At 53.8% G+C, this 19,495-nt stretch overlaps 4 protein-coding genes across 4 annotated transcripts; 2 read left to right on the top strand and 2 right to left on the bottom strand.

Annotated features, from left to right (window-relative positions):
* Positions 1 to 11,805: 11,805 nt before the first annotated feature.
* Positions 11,806 to 12,625, bottom strand: RPS16 (40S ribosomal protein S16; the record flags this gene model as incomplete). Its single annotated transcript, XM_037317058.1, has 3 exons — positions 11,806 to 12,096; positions 12,357 to 12,428; positions 12,557 to 12,625. 3 exons carry the CDS (start codon positions 12,623 to 12,625, stop codon positions 11,806 to 11,808), a joined length of 432 nt encoding a protein of 143 aa, XP_037184691.1.
* A 490-nt stretch (positions 12,626 to 13,115) lies between these two features.
* On the top strand, positions 13,116 to 13,898 carry SNF8 (Vacuolar-sorting protein SNF8; the record flags this gene model as incomplete). Its single annotated transcript, XM_037317057.1, has 1 exon — positions 13,116 to 13,898. The coding sequence occupies one exon, from the start codon at positions 13,116 to 13,118 to the stop codon at positions 13,896 to 13,898; it is 783 nt and encodes a 260-aa protein (XP_037184696.1).
* Positions 13,899 to 14,501: 603 nt separating this feature from the next.
* PMP22 (Peroxisomal membrane protein PMP22) lies at positions 14,502 to 15,541 on the bottom strand (the record flags this gene model as incomplete). The annotated part of the gene is made up of 3 exons (XM_037317056.1): positions 14,502 to 14,927; positions 14,984 to 15,259; positions 15,359 to 15,541. 3 exons carry the CDS (start codon positions 15,539 to 15,541, stop codon positions 14,502 to 14,504), a joined length of 885 nt encoding a protein of 294 aa, XP_037184695.1.
* A 2,304-nt stretch (positions 15,542 to 17,845) lies between these two features.
* Positions 17,846 to 19,138, top strand: CGCA056_v001795 (uncharacterized protein; the record flags this gene model as incomplete). Its single annotated transcript, XM_037317055.1, has 4 exons — positions 17,846 to 18,055; positions 18,102 to 18,275; positions 18,327 to 18,644; positions 18,692 to 19,138. The coding sequence occupies 4 exons, from the start codon at positions 17,846 to 17,848 to the stop codon at positions 19,136 to 19,138; spliced, it is 1,149 nt and encodes a 382-aa protein (XP_037184694.1).
* Between the last annotated feature and the right edge of the window lie 357 nt (positions 19,139 to 19,495).

Below are 19,495 nucleotides of genomic sequence, written 5' to 3'. Positions count from 1 at the left end.
CTTCTCTCCTCTATGCTGCGGTCAAGTCTCATGTCATGGATGTGTGCGTCTGCACAATGATCATCCCCCTCAGGGCGACGCAAGCACCATCCATCTTGGACCTACCCCTGAGTGGTTGGCATCCAAGCACGATCGAGACGCAGTCACAATCACATACGAGCATCATGTTTGCATCCAGTGAAACTGCTTGGATGTTTTTGAAGCTACCCAGGAGAGTCATTCGTCCCAACAGGGACTCAAACTAACCAGCGAACATTGTCCGTGCTGATGAAAGCCTCAGCTTCATCCCTGTTTCCAACTGCCTTGCGTCGCACACAGTCTTTGTCTTCACCGCCGTTGGGACCAAAGTCCGCACGACTAAGAGCTCTGCAGAACAGACTTTGCCTCGAACAGGAAAGCGCCTACCAGATATCAGAAGAGATTGGTACGGAGCAGTCTCATGGCCTGCGCGCGGTCATGGGAGCTAGTCGCTGCTCCCATGGGCTGACCAACTACACCCATCCGACGATGCGGCGAGATCAGAAAAGTCACTTAGGTGACATCCGGCCGTTCTAGCTGTCCCTCCCGTACCTAGATGTGTATCCATTGAAAGCTCCCGTCAACCATGGGTAGGCCGTCCCACATGGTCAAGCTCGATGCGAAGCCTCTCTCGACATAGCCGGCTCCTTTGTCTGTAGCGTCTCCAACGAGGAATAGCGGCGGATCATTCTTAGGGCAGGGTTGCAGTTGCAACCAAGTGCTTCCGTTAGTCTCTGCACAAGAGAAGCACCTCTGGTGCAACTAATCACCAGCCTACGCTAAAGATGCATCGGTCAGGTCGTGAGCCGAACTGACGATGCCATGGAGACGCCAGCGCATGAGAGAACCCTAACCCCGTCAAGGCACTAGCGGCTCCTGGTGACCACGGCATCACCACTTCGTGGCCTTCTAATTGACCCCCTTTTTTCGCTCCCGATGACGGTGTTGACGCCGTCGGAAAATCACGCGCGCAAAGGCCAAGCAAGTTCTGGCCCGCCTGGTTCGACAGGGTTGAGGCAACGCCAACTACGAATTTCTCCGATCAGGCGTCTTTCAGTTCCTGTCGACAAGTGGGCAGGGCGCCATCGTGGCCTAGCTTTCAATTACGGGCGTCTGCGTATCGGTCAGCAAATGCAATGAAGCGGAAACATGTTTGCGTTGGAAATGGCCTTAGTCGCCATATGGCTAAAACATTGAGCCATGATATTTCTCCGCCGTTGGACAGCTGTTTGTCCTGTGGCTCGTGAAACCCGGGGGGACTGCGACTAGCCCACGTTTCCTCGAGAGAAGGCCGAGACCTCCTGAACCAGCCGTATCCTTAGCAGGTTGCGGACAGGAATTGGGGGGTCAGCTTCAGCAATTGGGCTTGCTATCGGCATGGCTGTCGCGTTACATGTCGCGTTAATTGGCCTCTGATATGCCAGCACGCGGTAGTCGCGAACAGAGCATTACCAAACGGCACGTCAACCAACCTACTGGTGCTAGAACCATGGCCTCCCTCCAGCTTTGCGTGCCTGAACAACAGGGGACTGCCCGGTACGCGCAGTCATTTCAATCATATTACGCCGGGCCAGAACACGAGAGGGGTTTCGACAAGAAAGAAAAACCGAGCGTTGAAAAAGATTGAGTCTGTCGCAAGGTGCGCCTGGTTCGACGCAAGAATCAATCAATTCGCAAAACACGTATGATGTCGTCAAAAAAAGGGGATTTGGCTGCATATCCCCGGGTGGGCTATTGTGGGCCGTGGCCGTCTCGACCAACCGGGATTGTGCAGATCCTTGTGAACATCATCCGTCGACCGGGACACCACGTTGTCGGTTCTGTCTCGCCCTCGACGCCGCTCCCTTCGCTGCTCCAGGAACCTGGGTCTGGGTTACACACCTGATGCAATCTTTTCTTTTCCTCCTCTTGGCCTTCGTGCGTACCAAATTTGCACAAAGACAACGCCAAAGAGTGTAACATGGCGCCTCAATAGCTCGTCCTGCCACTTGGGACGGCATTTTGGGGGGTTCGACGAGACGAGGAGGGGCGGGGGCTAAGCCTCGAGAGGAGGGGAACCAGAATGCTTCTCGTCCTTTGACTTTGGCATGCCCTGCTACGAGCGGGGCTCAAACTGTAAACATCGGATTACGGCAAAAAGTGCCTGTACTAGCAAGCCAACGAGGACGCATCACGTACCAGGCGGTCGGTCGCGGTGCTGCTCTGGAGAATCGGGGAAGTTCCATGCCATGTCTTCAAAAAGGTAAAAATAAAAGATAAACCGGACGATACAGGCACATATTGGTCGATGCCACCCGATATTACTCGATACAAACCGTGCCCAAGAGGCTATCAACTCTCCAGATATCACATCTTAGCACTCTCTTTCGCCTGATAATCGGGCATACTCCGGTTGTACGTCAACTCGAGTCGCGATTCCTACCCTGCACCCTGCCACTCTGCACCCTGCTTACGCGCCAAGTTACGAACTCTACCCGACTTCCAAAGCATTATCTCCCAGCTCCCCGACATAGTTTCGCTCACGCCGCCACAGACGTAAACATGCCTTCATCAAGTTAGGGATTCTTCAACATAGGTCAAAGACTTGTCCTCACTCGCGCCGGCGGCCCACGGCAGCACTAACCAGCGCACTAAGCCGCTTGCTTACAAGCCCGCCTGCTGAGGTCCCCGATGTCACGTTAATTACACACTCAAGGTGATGATGAGCTTGGCCATACTGTATCGGGACTACTGGCGGGTCTCTTCCAAAATCTCGTCAATGTTCATCCAGCGGCTCTTCCAGGCCGGGACGGGAAGACCAACGCAAGCAATTGAACCAGAGACACAACGAGCCGGAAGGCTTTGTGAGAGGTGTCAAGATGCGGTCACTACTCGCGAATTCATCCCTACCGTACTTGGGACAGTCACGGGTATGCGCAATCTGTCAGCGAGGTCTGAGGCCGCGCCCACCTCATCTCCCTTCAAGCATACGCGTCCAATCATTGCAGATATTCCAAGACAAAGACTCGAATAAAGTTTCCCACCCGTGGGCCTTTTGCACTTCCACCGCACCCAACGTCCGTACCGCTCCCAATTTGGACGAAACTGGGGACGATTCTCACAGGATGGCAGTCGAGAGGAAAATCTCAAATCCCACACCCATCGTTGCTTGCTATCCGAAGTTACTCTCTGCCTTCCTCCCGCTTGTCCGCCAACAAACCTGCCAGCAGAGAGTCCGAGCTCAAGAGTCCGAGTGTGGCTCCAAGATGGCGCCCTCGCTTCTCGCGTTTGGTGCTCGGGAAAGGGTGTCTCTTTGTTCTCGACCTTCCCCGGCTTCAATTCTCAAACGACTTCCACAACAGAGAGAGCGCGCCACAAGGCGCTTCTTCAACAGCTCAAGCAATTCTGCAAGCCATCGAGGTTAAATGACTCGTGGGGGGAGAAACGGCATGCCGTCGTCTCTCGCTCCCGTTCTACTCGGCACAGGATCCCAGAGATATCGTGTCTGTTCTCCTTGGGAAGTGATCCATGCCGTTTCTGAGACGGCACAGCCGTTCATCCAAACGCGGCAACAGCGGAGAGGAGGAGCAAGTCACTATGTCAATGCAATAGCACCGAGGAAATATGGCCCCCAGAGTACTGTACACGCGGAGAGGAGCCACACCACGCATGTCGAGCCGCGTCTAGGCCCTCTACCCACTCGGCCTAATTCACACAACCAAGGATAATTAACCCGAAAACTTGTCAATTTCCCCCAGCGTCGCAGGTGGCGCATATCAATGATTCGTGACCTGCTGCATCCGCATCTCCGTGTACGGTGTGGGTCATTTCAATTATGAAGACCTACCGCGTCTTGTTGGAGGATAGATTGAGTCCGGCGGCGGGAGAGAGTTGGACAAGGTAAGGGGGCCACGGAAGCATCAGCGAAGAGAGATGGTATCCGTGGGCAGGGTCCTTTCTCAGCCCCCTACTCCTGTTGCCATCGCGCTCTCTCATGGATGGATGGCCCGCTACCTACTCTTCCCCGCCCCGCTACCTTAGGCCGAAGATCTTTGCTCACTTGGCCGGAGGCTATCCGAGGGCACCCGGTGGCAGTGCGAACAAACGCTGATCACCCTCAAGGGGAACTGCTCTCGTCCGCACAATTCCCTCTGCTCTCACCCATGGCTTCCCCCTCTCCATCTGATACGCTCTGCATGCGCTGCCGCATACGATACGACAATTGGCTGGAATAGACTACCTACCACCCGCCATAATTTTGCCTCCCCCGTGACATGGGCGTGTGTCAAAGGGACCTTTGGAATCACTGCCGTTGCAGGAGTGAAGGAAGGAGGCCAGGTGTGGCGGCAACGCACATGCGAAGAGGCGTTCGCGCGCGGACGGGCGTTGAAGCAAGCCTCGTTCTTCATCTACTTGACCAATTTGAAAGAATAGAGGGTACAGAGGGGGAGAGGATCTTTTGCAACGAAGATCAATGACAAATAACCTCCAACCTCATCTTAGTACTGCCTCTCTTCCGAGTCCCTACGGATAGCCGGCCACAACGGGGAGGCTTGTTTTCGCCCTCGTTCGCTGGACTTCTCCGGAGTCGACTCCGTAGTCAACGGATCGTAGCAGAAAGGACCCCAACGCTATCATGAACCCCCTCCGTCAAGCGGGTTTGGCTTGCTTCGAGGTTCTCTTGTCCGCCGGCGGCATCGTCGTCTCAATTATTCTCCTTCCTTGTCCGTTCTTTTCGGACACGCTGCCAACGCTCGCACACCCGTCGACGGTGTTGTTGCCGGCGCTGATGATTGTCAAAGTGGCGCTGGTTGGCGTCTTTGCGTGCCGATGCCCGGGGCTTGTGGCTAATCCTTTCGACCCTTTGCTTGTCCTTCTTTCAAAAACGCGACTTCCTAGCGCTGCCTGGTGGCGACCAAGGTAGACGTGTCTAGCGGGCGATTGTAGCGTCCTCCTTTTCGTGATTTTCCTCTTGAATAGAGCAAGCCATGCTTCCTCAGCGATGAGGGAAGTAAGAGAAACGGGACGGCGTGATGGTTTAGTGAGCGCCCCTATTTCGAGACGGCGCCGCGTTTACTTCGCTCTTTCACTCCTTCACCCCCTTTTCTTCTCCTCCCCCGCCGCCGACGACGGACACTAGAGGGTAGAGGAGTGTGTGTGGAAGTGTAAGAAAGTCGGAAACTCTGTTTTTGCCATCTTTCTTAGTCTATGGGGTGAGGAAATCACGTACAGCACGTCGCGTGCTGGACCAAGAGGATGCCCGTGGAGGAAAACACGACGGCGTCATGCGGTAAGACTGGCGGAGAGACAGAAACACACACCCACGGCATGGCTATCGTGAATTGGCACAGGATACGGCTAGGCGCGCCATGGGCTTCTCTCCGGGGCGCCAAGGGGGCGTGTATTATCCAAGGCAGAGAGAAAGAGAGAGAGAGAGAGAGAGGCTGGATGAAGTGTATGGATGGGAGACGACACGAAACGACACGATACACAATAACACACGATACACGCACGACGCGCGTAGGATTCATGCCGCCCCCGTATGTTCAATCTTCGCGCTCTGGCGTTCAGGTTCGTGTCATCTGGTGTTCTTTTCCCTCGAAGGAGGTCGGGAGAGGCGGGAAGAGCGGCGGCTCTCTAGACCTGATCACACTTTCTTCCCACATTATCGCATTTGCGCATCACGGACGCGAGAGTCCGAGGGGCGCGGGTGAGGGAAAAAAAGAGATGGAGGAGGTGTCACGGGCTTTTTTTTTTCTGGCGGCAGCGGTACACGTAGCTCAAGCTGCCTTCCTGCCGTGCCTTAGCCACTGAGTTGTGCCCGGACTGGTGATCCGCCGGCTGTCGTCTTGAGTAGGGTGATCACACTGCTGCAGAGGCAGATGTTTAGCTGCAGATGTCCGCGGGGCGGGCACCAGGTCGGACGGCTGGGGCTGGGCTGGGTGCTCGTGCTGTGCATACGGCGGCCTCGAGCAGAATGTGACGGGTGACCCGGGCCCCTTTCGCCCAGTTGTGTGAGGCAGGATCGTCCAGTGCAAGTTGTTGCCGCGGCCTGCGCAGAGAGGGAGGAACTTTCCTGGGCCAAAGGTGCTGCTGCTGGTGCTGGATTGCAGACTGGGAAAGGTTGGGCAGCTTGAGCGCATCGTGCTTGCCGTTGCATGGGGATTTTGAACGCAATTGGCGATGAATTGGTTGGCGCAGCCAGCCCCCCTGTGAAGTGCGGTCGAGCAACAGCAAAGCAGCCCCTTCCAGCCTTCGTAATTGTGATGTTGAACTTTGAAGCCAAAGAGAGACGGATGCAGACAGACACAGTGACAGAGACAGAATAGATCTCACGTCAAGAACCTGTGGTGGAGGAGGACCCTGATTGACGCCGTCAACGACCCAGGCGAGGGAGTGGCGTTCGACCGTCTTGGTGGTCGATGAAGCCCGCTCGAACCTGGTGTTGGACAGTTTCTTCGTTCAGTGTCCGGTCTTTGGTGCCGTCGCTGAGCTACGGACGGCGTAGTTTGGGGGCAGATTTGACAGGTTTGACGGGCATCTTGAGGCTTGTGGGTATCGTGGCAGATATTCTACCGAACGCGTCGATGGAGGTGAAATGGGCGCGTAAAGATTGTTTAATCGTAGAATGTAAATCGTGACTGTCAATAAAGATTCAATTGAGTGGAACCAGTGTATGATTTAGATGATTATGTGTTCAAGAAGGGGTTCAGGGGTGAGGGCAAGGCTGGATCTGGAGGACGCAGGTCGCATTCGTGAGGCTTTTTGGTGATGTGAGGCCTGCTTGGCGTGTATCGCTACGCTCTGGTTCACTGGGAGATTGAGATTTGGCTTCGCAGCAACGAAAACTAGAATGCGCAATCGTTCGCATCTTTCCTTTTGCAAACGTGATAGTCGAGATGCGGTCAGGGGTTGGGCAGAGGACGACGATGATGGGCCATGACGGCGAACTCAGTCTTCGCGCGTTCTGGAGGTATGGATACTGCCCTTTTCGAGGCGCAATTCGAACTCATCTGACTGTTTTGCTGACGGGAAGAAGAAGAAGAGGAAGCGACGAATTACCCGGTTGGGGGCGTGTGGAGGAGGAATGCCCGTGACTGATTGTCTTCGCATACACAATGATCTCAGACCATGACTCTTTTCTCCCTGGTCGAATGCTTGTTGTGTGTGCTGTGTCAGGTTCACTTCCCGTGATGGCCTTCACGAATAAGAGAGCCTTCGTAGGACCAAGAGAAGTCTCGGCGATGATGGCTTGATGTTCCAAGAGAAAGTCACATGCGTCAGTCTCGGCTGTTGTGGGCTCTATGATTAGTTCGTCGATACAACATGCTCTGGGTTTACGTCTTGCCAAGAGGCATGGGAGAGGAGAGGCTTCAGAGCGACGTAACTGGAGTGGAAGAAGTAGGGTTCATGACCAAGTCTGGCAGTGTGCGAAGATGTCAGCAGCATCAAGACTACTAGCCAGGATGCTCCGGAAACGACGGGGATGAGTGCTTCATATCTACGCTGAGATTGGGTAAATATTGTGATAATGTAGAAAATAACGCAAAGAGAACGCACTCAGTCTAGCATTCAAAATCGGCAAGTAAAACCAATGGATAAGAATCCGACAGTTGAGGATGGCATTCGATGTCGATGAAAAGAAGTCAGTAGCTGTTGGAAAGCATCTGTTCGATACAACCTGGGTTTTGAAGAAGACTGCTTAGGAGACTACCTAGTCAATATGATATTGTCTGCAGAGTTTTGTTGCTTCACCCTAGAGTTGAAGAACACTATCCGTTCACGAGTTATTGATACTGGGTAAACGCAGAAAAACAAACCACAAGCGCTTGAGTGACATTGCGGTCCATGCATGGCTTGCATGAAGGACTTGTGATACTTCTAGAGGAGCAGGTTGATGACGGTAATTACTCGACTTTGATATAAGACGTCGAGGCACTATCACAAGGTCTGCTGTGGATTCGTCATTCGTCTCTTTACGCAACGTTTTCCGGCATGATGATGCCTGTTTGTGGGCTGTAGGTGTCACTGATTCAAGCCATAGTTTGGTTTTGGGGGTCTCGTCAGCTCCTCTGTCGCAAGATTATACTACCACATAAAGAAGAATACACATTGGTGGTACGCAGTCTTTAAAGAGAATTCGTTCTACGAGATTCTAAGACTACCCCGACTGTGTCTGAAATATTCCAAGCCTTGAGAATGGGAACTTGCGTTCGGTCCATTTTGCTTGCGGCCTCAGCTCCATAATACCATCGAGGACTGTCTTAATATGTGAATCAGCAGGACATCGAATTGTGAAGGGATTTGAGCTGGCTATCGTTGGCGTCATCAACTGGTCATGGGGTTGCTGCCGAATGCGAGGCCACCAAAGTCTATGATGTGTTGCGGGAATCAGCTTGAGAAGCTCCTAGGGGGACACATTGCTTCTGCTGACCAGCGTCGTCTCGCTCGTATTCCCCCTGACGGGAGGAAATACTAGGGCTCAAATCTTGCCATCAAGCCGCAATTAACTTCGACGATGCGTGGAAGACGAAGCTTATGTCTCGAGAATGTTTGACGTAGGCGTTTCTTGAAAGAAACGAGTACTTCAACTTTATCTCATGATAGAGTTGTGTCGTCTCTTGTCTAGGCTGGCCTTGATGGGGTATTGTTGTTGAATACGGGAGGGCTGAAGTTTGCAGCGCAGCTTTTACGACACCGTTGCAGCCCTTTAAACATCTCTGGCAGGGCCCCTATGTGATGGTGAAATTCAAGATCGTCCAGATGGGTATAACCACGCTCTAATTGGCCGTGTTTGAATATTCCACGTGTTGTCTCCCACTCGAATATATATTGGGAGTAGCGCCTTTCTCCCCCCCCCCCTTTTAGCAGAACCGAGTCAATAGCCGTCATAGCGGGGAAAGAAATCCCTGTAAATTCAACCTCTGAATCAAGAACTCGTGGATGCAGGCAATTGCTGTCGTCCATCGGTCTCTTGCCGTTGCCGGCTATGACGCCGAGACTGGCCTTTCAGAATGTCGATATAGAGGCTCAGGCATGGCGCCCACCTTGCTCGCTGCCTTTACATAACTTTCGGTGTATTCAGACTCAAAGTCAGACTAAGAAGCCAGAGGATACCCAATATCCTGAAAAGTCGAGGGGAGTGCTAGAAATTAATAGCTGACACAGCAGATAGCTGCGTTCTCTGGACGACTACGTACATGATCTTGCTCGCTGACACCAGCGGTTTCCATTAAATTTACCGAAAAAATATTGTCAACTAGCAAAACACGAGGATGACTGATATGGTCGTGGTGATGACACGTTGAACCATCTTTGCTATTAGGGCTGGGCAGACTCGGGTGATCTCTTCATCACCGGACGACGGACTATGAGAGCGTACAACCAAGCCCAAAATCTGAAAAGATCTGAAAGCGTTGCAGTAACGGACTCTCATTTGTACGAGAAGACTAGCCTTGATTGTATAAGTTCACCATCTAGGAATACATAAAAGGCCTGTTATGCTGTTTACCCATTACTCCTGCTCAGTCAAAGTTCAGGCGTGCTTCAGGTTCTTGGGAAGGATAAGATGTCTGATAACAAGCCAGAGAACGGATGAGAGCTTTCAAACATATCAACCCTGTCCCCAATCAAACAGACTGATCGGTCCCATCGACTTATCCCCTGCACAACTTCGCGAGACGGAGGGATCGAAGATTGAAGACTATTCAATGTTCTAATCGTAGCTGCGTTTGGTTCTTGACCGAGGTTTCAGTCGTTTCACAGACATGGGGCATCGTTCGCCCTCATAAGAAAGACGTGATTTGTTCGCATGCCAGGCAGCTTCGAGACGCAGTCTATCGGTAGACAGACTAAGTCAACTTTGAAGCTGGAATCATGTATATTTCCCCAGTGGTGCTTCAATGCCCTTCAAAGTCAAATGCCAAGTTCTCGTGTTCAGAGTTTCTTCGCGCTCACGCAACGCATTCCACGAGGAACGGTTGCGCTGTGGTCTAGCCAGGATTGCGGTACGTAGTGTCCATGAACAACCCTTCGGTCACCATTGCTGTCCTTCGTTGTTTGGTGATTCGAGTCTTCCCAGTGGAATAGTCCTTCGGCTACCCGGTAACAAGATTTCATCACAGAGAGTCATTTGCGGATACGGTCGTCGAACATGTTTTTGGGCTCATTTTGAGCTACCCAAAAACCCAGAAGAAGGCCATTGCGTGTGTGCCCACCTTTTGTCATGAAACTTCATTGCCTTGAACATCCTTTAGTTGGTTTTGAAGATACGCCATTTCGACACTGATGTATATCTCTAGCTTGAATCAAACTTGCCTTCACTCGCTTGCAGTGTTTTGCCACCATGCCTATCCATGTCATGCAGCGACCTGTGTGGGAGAGAGTCATTTCCGCCCCACATTGCTCCGTGGATGCATCATAGGGCTCAATCCCGCCACTCCACACAACAATATCTGAACAACTCCGTTCGGTCGGTTAGCTCAGTTGGTTAGAGCGTGGTACTAATATCTCATCAGAAATGTTAAGTAATGCCAAGGCCGGGAGTTCAAGCCTCCCACTGATCACGTCTTTTTGCCTCTCTCGTCTACCTCTACGGTGGTGGCGGGGTAGATTCTACTATTTTTAGTTTTTCTTTTTGACAATTCATTCACATCAACGCAGCTTACTGCCAGACGACGTTGTTACGCTACGTATCTGCTAAGTCCCTATTCGTGCAAGCATCGTCGTGTAAAGGAGTTTGTTCGAGGTCTCGTGTAAGGTGGGCGAGAGTAGTGAGGTAGTGAAGTGAAGAGCGAATGGCTGGCGTGGGTTGAGATCGATGGGATCGCTAGAGACTGACTTGGTTCCGTCATTCAGTGACAGCGCGGGCAAGCGGCCAGACCAAGTGATGTGAAGCCTCGGGATGACCTGATTTCCCTGTGTCTGCGTGGCTATATTTTACTCGTGTTGAAGACAATAGTAACGACAGTGACGACGACGATGGTAGGCTAGAGTATATCCGAGGAAAACCAGCCGCTCCACCATAAGAAAAACAGGTGGTCTCCTCGGAATTTGCCAGGTCCATATCACGATGGTTTTGATTGGAATTACACGCATGGACGAGAGGAAGCTGGTTAGATGCTGCCCGGGCTTATTAATGGCTTGGTCTAGATTCAATGGCTGGCGCCGGAGGTGCGTGGGAGAGCGAGGCAACTGGATAGCTATGAGGGCGGGAGGACCTTCTCAAACAAGCTGGCAATCACAGGGAAAGCGAGTCCACGGACCTTGAAGGTTGAAAGTCATTCGTTTTCCCTTGCCCTCTACACCATAACTTTTATGCGGATCGTCGACTCTTGAAGGAAAAAGAAACACGGCACACGCATAGCTCGAGCCCAAACGCCGTGTCATGAAGTTTCAATGTTTCATTTGCCTGCCTGACCCTTTACAAACCCAAGCCAAGCAGCGATACCGCGAGGCATGCCATTTGTATTATGCGTCGATGAGGGCGGTGGACGAACCCGCACCGAGCATTTCCGGAAACACGTCCCCCATCGAATCTCGTGTGAAAAGGACGCTACCAGATCATTTTTTGATCCACGTTTGACTCCTCCCGGTTTAAAAAGAAGAACGATGTGTCTTTTTTGCTGCGCGGGATAACACCAAAAGCTGGCCGGACCGGAAAACCCCCACTCTGCCCAAATTTCCATTTTTTCCCACACACTCACACCTTCCCCAGCTGCCTGCGCGAGACCAGAAGAGGTAGATGTCCCATGGTCCGACAGACAAAATGGAGGAAAGAGCGACGCCAGCCAGAGAGAGATATACCGTTTAACGGTAAGACTTCTGGAATCTGGAGCGGGCACCAACACCACCGAACTTCTTGGGCTCGCACCGGCGGTTGTCGGCGACGAGGAGGGTACGGTCGAACTGGACAAGAGCCTGCTTCAGCATGTTCTTGGAGTGCTCGTCGACGAACTTCTGGTAGTAGGCGACGACAGACTTGGCGATGGCCTGACGGATGGCGTAGATCTGGGAAGTGTGACCACCACCGGTGACGCGGACGCGGATGTCGATGTTGGCGAACTTGTCGAGGCCGAGGACGAGGAGGGGCTCGTAGACCTGTGGGTGAGTACGTTAGTATGCTTGTCGTTGCGAAATTCCGATGCATGTCCTTTTGCGGTCCCTCGGTCTTTGCGTTTCCCAATCCTCTTGCTCGTTGTGAAGAGCAGGACGCCGCGATGCTTCTCTTCCTCTCCCATTGAAGTGTTCCGTCATCCTGGCGCCTTGCTCTTCGTTTCCGAGTTTCGACCCACGTGGTGGTTTCCTCCTCTTGTCGACCGGTTCTGCATTGGGACTGTTTCGCGCGGGTTTGTTCGTACCTTGAAGCGGAGGATCTCAGGCTGGACAAGCGAGAGGGGCTTGCCGTTGACCTTGACGAGGCCCTTGCCAGCCTAGAGCAACATCAAAGTCAGCCTTCCAAAGTTCGATATCGAATTTTCGTTCACCACCCCAGTCGCTCTGGGACGGCATGTTCTTTTCTCGTTCGGCAGGGAGAGGCAGAAAAATTTCGGGATCGCACCTTGCACTGGGCAACCGCAGTGGCGGTCTTCTTCTTGCCGAAGCACTGGACGCTCTGGGTGGACGACATGGTTGCTGCGGGATGGAGGGGGGACTGTGAGGAAATTCGCAGCGATAATCGTGAGCGCGTACTTTGGTGATATCGAAACGGACAAGATTTGGATTTTTCGCGAGGGCTGTTGTGCGTGTGCCCTCCATGGGGCGCTAGTCGAAAGAGAGTTTAGCGTCTCCGGAGTTGAGCCGGCGGACCTCTTCACGTGATCTTTGCGGTCTGGGCTGCGTGGACCCGGAGAGCCATCCGGGCTTGCCTTATGTCATCACCCGCGACATCGAAGCGGGAGACCCGCCGAGTCGGAACTGCTGTTGACGTCGGCGCCAACGAGGACCGACATGGCGGAGCGTCCACCAAGATATCCGCCCCTCTATTAACCTCCCTCTCTGCCCCTCTTCCCCCCAAAAAGACAGGCAACAGAGAGCTAGCTCACCAACCAAGACCCCCCTTTGCCCGCTCCCGTCCTCCACATCCAAACTCCTCACGAAACCACCGACCGACCGAAAGCATGTCGCGAAAAGGCATCGGCATCGCGGCCTTTGACCGGTCCCGCCTGACCTCGGCGCAGTACGCCTCTCATGGCTCGAACCTGCGCAGCAGCAACGCCCAGGCCCTTGAGACGCAGCTCTCCGTCTTCCGCTCCCTCCTACAGCAGTTCGCGCAGACCCACGCCAAAGACATCCGTTCTGATCCCTCCTTCCGCGCGCAGTTCGCGCGCATGTGTTCTGCCATCGGCGTCGACCCCCTCGCGTCGTCATCCTCCTCGGGCAGCGGGGGCGGCTCGTCGTCGATATGGGCGCAGCTGCTGGGCAGGTCGGTCAACGACTTCTACTTTGAGCTCGCGGTGCGGGTCGTCGAGGTGTGCGGCGCGACGCGAGACGAGAACGGCGGTCTGATCGGGGTTCGCGAGGTGCGGGAGCGCATCATGACGGGCCGGATGGAGGGCGCGAGCGAGGTTACAGAGGACGATGTGCTGAGGGCCGTCGGCACGCTGAAGCCGCTGGGCAGCTCGTTCAGCGTCATCAAGGTTGGAAGCAAGGACTACATCCGGAGCATACCCAAGGAGCTCAACACGGACCAGAGCGCCGTGCTCGAGGCTGTTCAGGTGCTGGGGTACGTCAGCATCTCCATGCTCATGGTCAACTTGAAGTGGCCGAAGGCGCGGGCGCAGACGGCGTTGGAGGACCTGTTGGGTGAGGGCATGTTGTGGGTTGACAAGCAATGTCCGGAATGGGAGTATTGGAGTCCCGGGTTTATGGTGGACACCGGAGAGGCCACGGCCGGGGAGTGAGAGCCGCGTGCGGAGACATCACGAGCCACATATCCACTTCCCCGTTCGACAGACCGGCGGAATCACGTCACACCGACGATTGACCAAGTCCAAAATTCGGACAAGGGGGCACATCGCGTCCATGACTAGGTCTACACCGGGCTGGTTGTTCAGAGACACCAAAGTCCTCCAGCTGTTGCCGAGACCATGAGAGTGCATGCTACACAAGAGCACCTAATAGTGCTAGGTAGATCGTTAGCATACGGCCATGACGAAGATATAAAAGATCTCAAGCCAGGCCAGCCTAGAATGCAGTCCACTCAATAGTTAGTCACAATAGACGCCGATGCAGCAAGTCGAACCATAAAACCAAGCGCATTGAACCTATCTACCGACACACAGGACATATAACATGACGCAACGTACGAAGCAAGCAAATTGTACAAAGATACTCAGCGGCCGGTTGCAGCGTTTCCAAGCCGCCAGCCTGTTGCTCGCGTATCACTCACACTGCCCCCCGCCCCTCAACTCCAGAATTCCGCCCCAAGGACGGAACTCGTTTTCGTATTAGATGTTACTAGATCTCATCAAGGGGGCGTAATCTTGCCGTCATCAAAGTCTCCTTTAGTAAGGAGGGTTGGGGCCACCCATGGGGCTGGGGTGAGGGCCTCCGTGAGGCCCTCCGTGGGGTCCGTGAGGTCCGCCGTGAGGAGGGGGGTAGTCCTCCGGGCGACCTCCCATCGACGGGGAGCGACCATCGGAGCGGCCGTCACCGAAGTGCTTCTTGCGGAGAGCCGCGAGGCGCTTCTTCTTGGTGGTGGTGTTGATGTAGGTGCCGATGATGAAGGCAACCAGGTTGAAGAAGGGAACCCAGAGTTGATCCGGGAGGAACTTCTGGGCAAAGGCCAGGCACAGAGGAGAAGTAATCCAGCTGACCTTCATGACCTTCCAGAAGCCGACCTTCACAGTGGCGCGGACCTGGTGGTACGTCTTGGCGCCAGCAATCAGGGCCATGGCAACCAGGTAGACGGAGTTCTGAATGGGCGCAATCTACGGAAAGTCAGCCATCTCTTCTGTCGCGATATATCAACAATCAGACCACGTACAATCAAGTTGCTGACAATGATCTGCAGGACCTTGGCGCGCAAGCTGGTGCGGCCGGCAAAGGTCTTCTGCAGGGCCCAGATGAGGAAGTGGCCGAGAGGCGCGCTGACGATGGCGCCGTAGGCGGCCATCTTGGGCACGCGCGAAGTGAAGTAGTTGCCATGCTTGTTGCGGTCCTTGGCGAGGAAGGACGCGAGCAGCTCCTGGGCGCCAGCTAGGGTTCCAGCCGTGAGCATCTTGGTTCGCAGCGGGTTCTCCTCGAGCTGCTTGATGTAGGCCTGGTTGCAACCGCGTCAGTGGTGTATTCTCGTGGGATTTGGCCGCGTCTTGGCGGCGATTTCGCAGGCATGACGGAATCGAGGGAGTGTGAGACGAACCGCGAGGTAGCCTTTGGAGCCTGCATTCTTCTTGCCTCCGGTGATGGCAGTGCCGATGGCCTCAGAGATGGGATGCTTTCCGCTGGTGCCGGGCAGAGGCTTCTCGGGGTGGAAGGTGTCTTGGACCTTGTCGACGGCCTTTTGCAGCGTCTCTTTCGTCTCCTTCTCGAACTTGACGGACATTTTGGGCTATGCGTCGGGGGGTATCGCTATCGAAATGGGAAACGCGGGGAAGACAAAACTGCGGTGAGGGATGAGCATTAGCTGAGAGGGTCTTCTCGATTGTGTTCGCGATGGATTTTCCGGGGGGGTGTTCGTCAATTGATTTGCGGCTCCAGCTTCCAGACCCCGGGGGCCAATGGTTTGTTTACCGCGTCGCTCAGCCGACCGACAAGGAGTGGGCAGTAAATTGCGCGGCGACAGCTTGGAGGATTCGGAAAACCGCAATTGCAACTTGACGATGGTCGGAAAAGTGCGCGACGAAAAATTAGGGCAACGTACTGAGTGTTTCTTGCAAGATGACAAGAAGGTGGGAGTCTGGCCGTCTCGGAGGGGAGGTTGGGCGGCAGCAGCAGCAGTAAGAGGCGGGTGGGTTGTTGATGTGTGGTAGAGTGGTCGAGGAGGTTGACACAATTGGGGCCCTCTGGGCTCCCCTTTGGTGCGTGCGGATCGGATCCTAGGTACGACACGGGAAACTAGAACCAGGCAAGCTGTGTGGGCTGGAAACTGGGTGACTGGTTGGATGTGAACCGGCTGGGGGGAGGGGGGGACGCTGGACACTGGACTGGGCAACGCAACATGGGAAGAGAGGGACGGGACTGGGAGGAGATTGATTGCTTGCCTGAGATGGGGGTGGTGCCTCGACCTGGACTCTTCTCTTCCTGGACCTGCTGGACCTGGAGCTCGCTGCTGGGAGAAGCTCATTCGTCTTCGAGCGCTAGTCGACCGGGATGTTGCATGATGGGGCAGAGCTGGACGGAGCTGCAGGGGTGTGTCAACGGAGAGCTATGATTGGCTACATATAGCCAATGGCCCGAGGTCTGTTTTCACCTCCCGAGGAGGGGACGACGGCCAGCTAGAAAAAAAAAATTGGGTGGTGGTAGCGGACGGACGCACGCCAGCTCATCCTGACAGACGCTGGAATCCTGCACTTGCCGGCAGTGATTGTCTGTGCTGGGTTGACCCCTAGTGAACCCTTCCCAAAAAATGATGGTTTAATGATCAAGCTTCATGCTTTGGAGATGCCGAATCGTCCGAAGGTCATCTGAACCACTCATTCTCCTCCCGCTTTGCATCCCACCAGCTTGGCACCCTCGCAAAATTCCGCCAAACTTTTTTTCTTCATCGAAACGAAGTTTGTGTGTGCTGATGATGAGCTGGGTCAGAATGATAAGCGAGCCTGGGGTGTGACATCTGATATCAAGCCAACATCAACGAGCCTCAGGTTTTAAAGCTCGAACCTGCTTTCCACGGAGAATACTTAAAGTGGTCCTGGGCTTGCGTTAGCATTGTTCGACATGCCAAGGCGATTGGAAGAAGCAGACTTCCTTACCTCGGCGAGCTATGCGATTGGTGACATGTTCTCGCCTATGGCGAAATCCGCACTCTACCTAGACGTATAACCTTGTCAACCATATGCAAAAGATTGTGGATGCCCTTGGTTCTTCAGCAAGAGTGGCATGTTGGTCGACAAATTCGTCCATCTGCCGGCCGGTGGAAACGAATAGCGGATATCATTGGCAACCAAGGTGTCACCGTACGCGTCGAGGTGCAGCAAAATGATATCAGAGAGCTGGATAACATCGATGTAAGAGAACCTGAGCAAGTAGCGGTGGGAGAGTCGAGCCCAACGGCGATAACACCCAAAGTTTCGCAACGATCAACATGACTCACATCCTCGAGAGCTTTGCAGAGGCCCAGAAGTAATGCGTAGGAGTATTGTTTCTTGCATTCAATGTCATTCATACCCGTCAGCCTGCCGACAGTTATGAAAAGTATGTCAGTGTTACTGCAGACCAATAATTGATTCTGAACGGCACCAGAAGCTTACACGGAGACGTCAACCCACCGACCGAGATAGCCTAATTGGAATTTAGTCGCCTTGGTGCCTGCTTGGTCAATATATAATCAGGTGGTGTTGAAATCTGAGGGTTTGGGCAGTGCATCCCCGGCAGGAAAATGTGCACTTCAAACAAAGAAGGCGGGTGGTGACAGAAATCGGGAGCTCCTGCACTTTAAGATGAAAGCACGATGTCATCGCATTTCACCTTCTAGTGAATGTGAAGTTGAAGCGGGTGCTCCTGCCCAGAAGTCTAGTTTTCACCTACCAAGGCCCGAGTATGCTCCTTCTCAACTCCTTAAGGCTGTTACCCCTTCGCCCCTCCCGGGACTTTTTGGGTTTGGAGTATCACCAAATGACAACCTGACCTACGGACCTCCTACAAACACTCGCCACTACCATCCGACGCCCATTTCCTCGAGATCGTGATGGCTGGCATCAAGATCAAGACGGGCCCGCAGGGTTCCTCCCGTCAGACGCGAACCTACGCGGCCTGCACTCACGTCACGTTGATCCGCGTCTATAGCTACCATCTCCGCTGCGATTCTTGTGGCAACCTCGGCCCCTTGGGCTGGCTGTACTGTTGTACTCAAGATCACGAGGAGTTGCTTCGCGAGGCCATTTGCCGCGGAGAAGAGGTAGGTGCTGAGGACTTGGTAAAAGCCACTTGACTGACGAGGAAAGTGCAATTTTGACGAGCTGGGCCGTGACATGGTCAATACCGTCAAACCCAGACTTCGCGGTCCAGAGCAGCGGGCCACAAACCCAGCCAACTTTCTCGAGGAAATGTCCCCTGAATTTATTGCCAAAACGTACACTAGCGAACAGCTTATGACCATTTTCAACCAACGCAAGCATGTCAGTGACTCTCACTTACTGGGGTATGTTCTGGGGACTGACATGATCCAGCTTGCCAAAGTTCTTCAGCAAGAGTCTGATCGCAAGACGGCAGCCACTGTCAAAGAATCCAATACGTCCGATTTGGCCGAGTTCTTGACCCAAAGCGCCAAACCCTGGGTTCCGAATCCGAGAGAGGGGTGCAAGTACAGAATTTGTCCTTGCTGTCGCCCTGGTGGCGCAGACAGAGCGTATCTCAGCCTTGACAGTATCGCTAACGGCGACGTTCCCGCGACGGCTGCGACAGGTTGGGGATTTCATCATTTCGGTCGCAGGCCGATCTGCAACCCTGTAGTAGTCGCCAACCTGGGTCTTCGCTCGCAGACTGCCGTGAGTACTATAAATGAAAATATGCGCAATATCTGACACATCTGCAGTCGACGGCTCCTTCTCTTACATCCACGTCTCCGGCATTGACATCCAGCCGAGACACTTCGAGCACTGAAGATAACCTCGAGTCACTTCTTGCAAGTCTGAACATACAGATCGATCTACCTACCAGACTTCGCAACCCCGAAACATCCTCGCCATACCCAAGCCCGCAGCCTCCCTTGCCCCGATCTCCCGGTTCTCCAAACCTCGCTGCCCAAGCTGGACGCCGAGAGTCGTTGGATGGCGACTCGTCCATGCATGATAGCTCGACTGCGTCTGTCAGCTTGCCTTCTGGCGCGGGCAACACGACCGCTGATGTCACCACTGCGATGGAAGAGCACGAGAAAGAGGAGGGCAAGTTCTCAGCCCAGCCGCTGAAGGTTCAGAACGGAGTTGCCATGTTGGAAGAGAGCGTTGAGTTACACGTGCCGGATGTGATGACCCAAGTTTGAGCGCAGGAGAGGAAAGCTCTCATTGCGGATGGTCAAACTGATTCCTAAAAGCGACGACACGACGGGCGGCCGCAAGACGACCTGTTCGTGTCCGTCACTAGTTGTTGGTGGACGACGTGGTTGTAATCGTGGTTTTGGTTGTTTCGGCGTTGGATGGAGGGAGATACCCTTTTTGCTAGCGGAATGTCGCCTGTATCCTTTCAATCACGGATAGTGGGCAGAAATATTCAGCAGAATGCAGATTGTAACCTACGCCGCCTCTGCAGGTTATAGAACGAGTCATAGATCCGTATCATCAGTTTGTAATGGATATGCATCTTTTCACGACAACATTTTGGTTTCCTGAGTGGGAGCTCC

This window comes from Colletotrichum aenigma (genome assembly GCF_013390185.1).
Source record: "Colletotrichum aenigma strain Cg56 chromosome Unknown KSG_Cg56_contig01, whole genome shotgun sequence".
Taxonomy (NCBI): Eukaryota; Fungi; Ascomycota; class Sordariomycetes; order Glomerellales; family Glomerellaceae; genus Colletotrichum; species Colletotrichum aenigma.
This window is presented reverse-complemented; position numbering and strand designations above follow the sequence as displayed.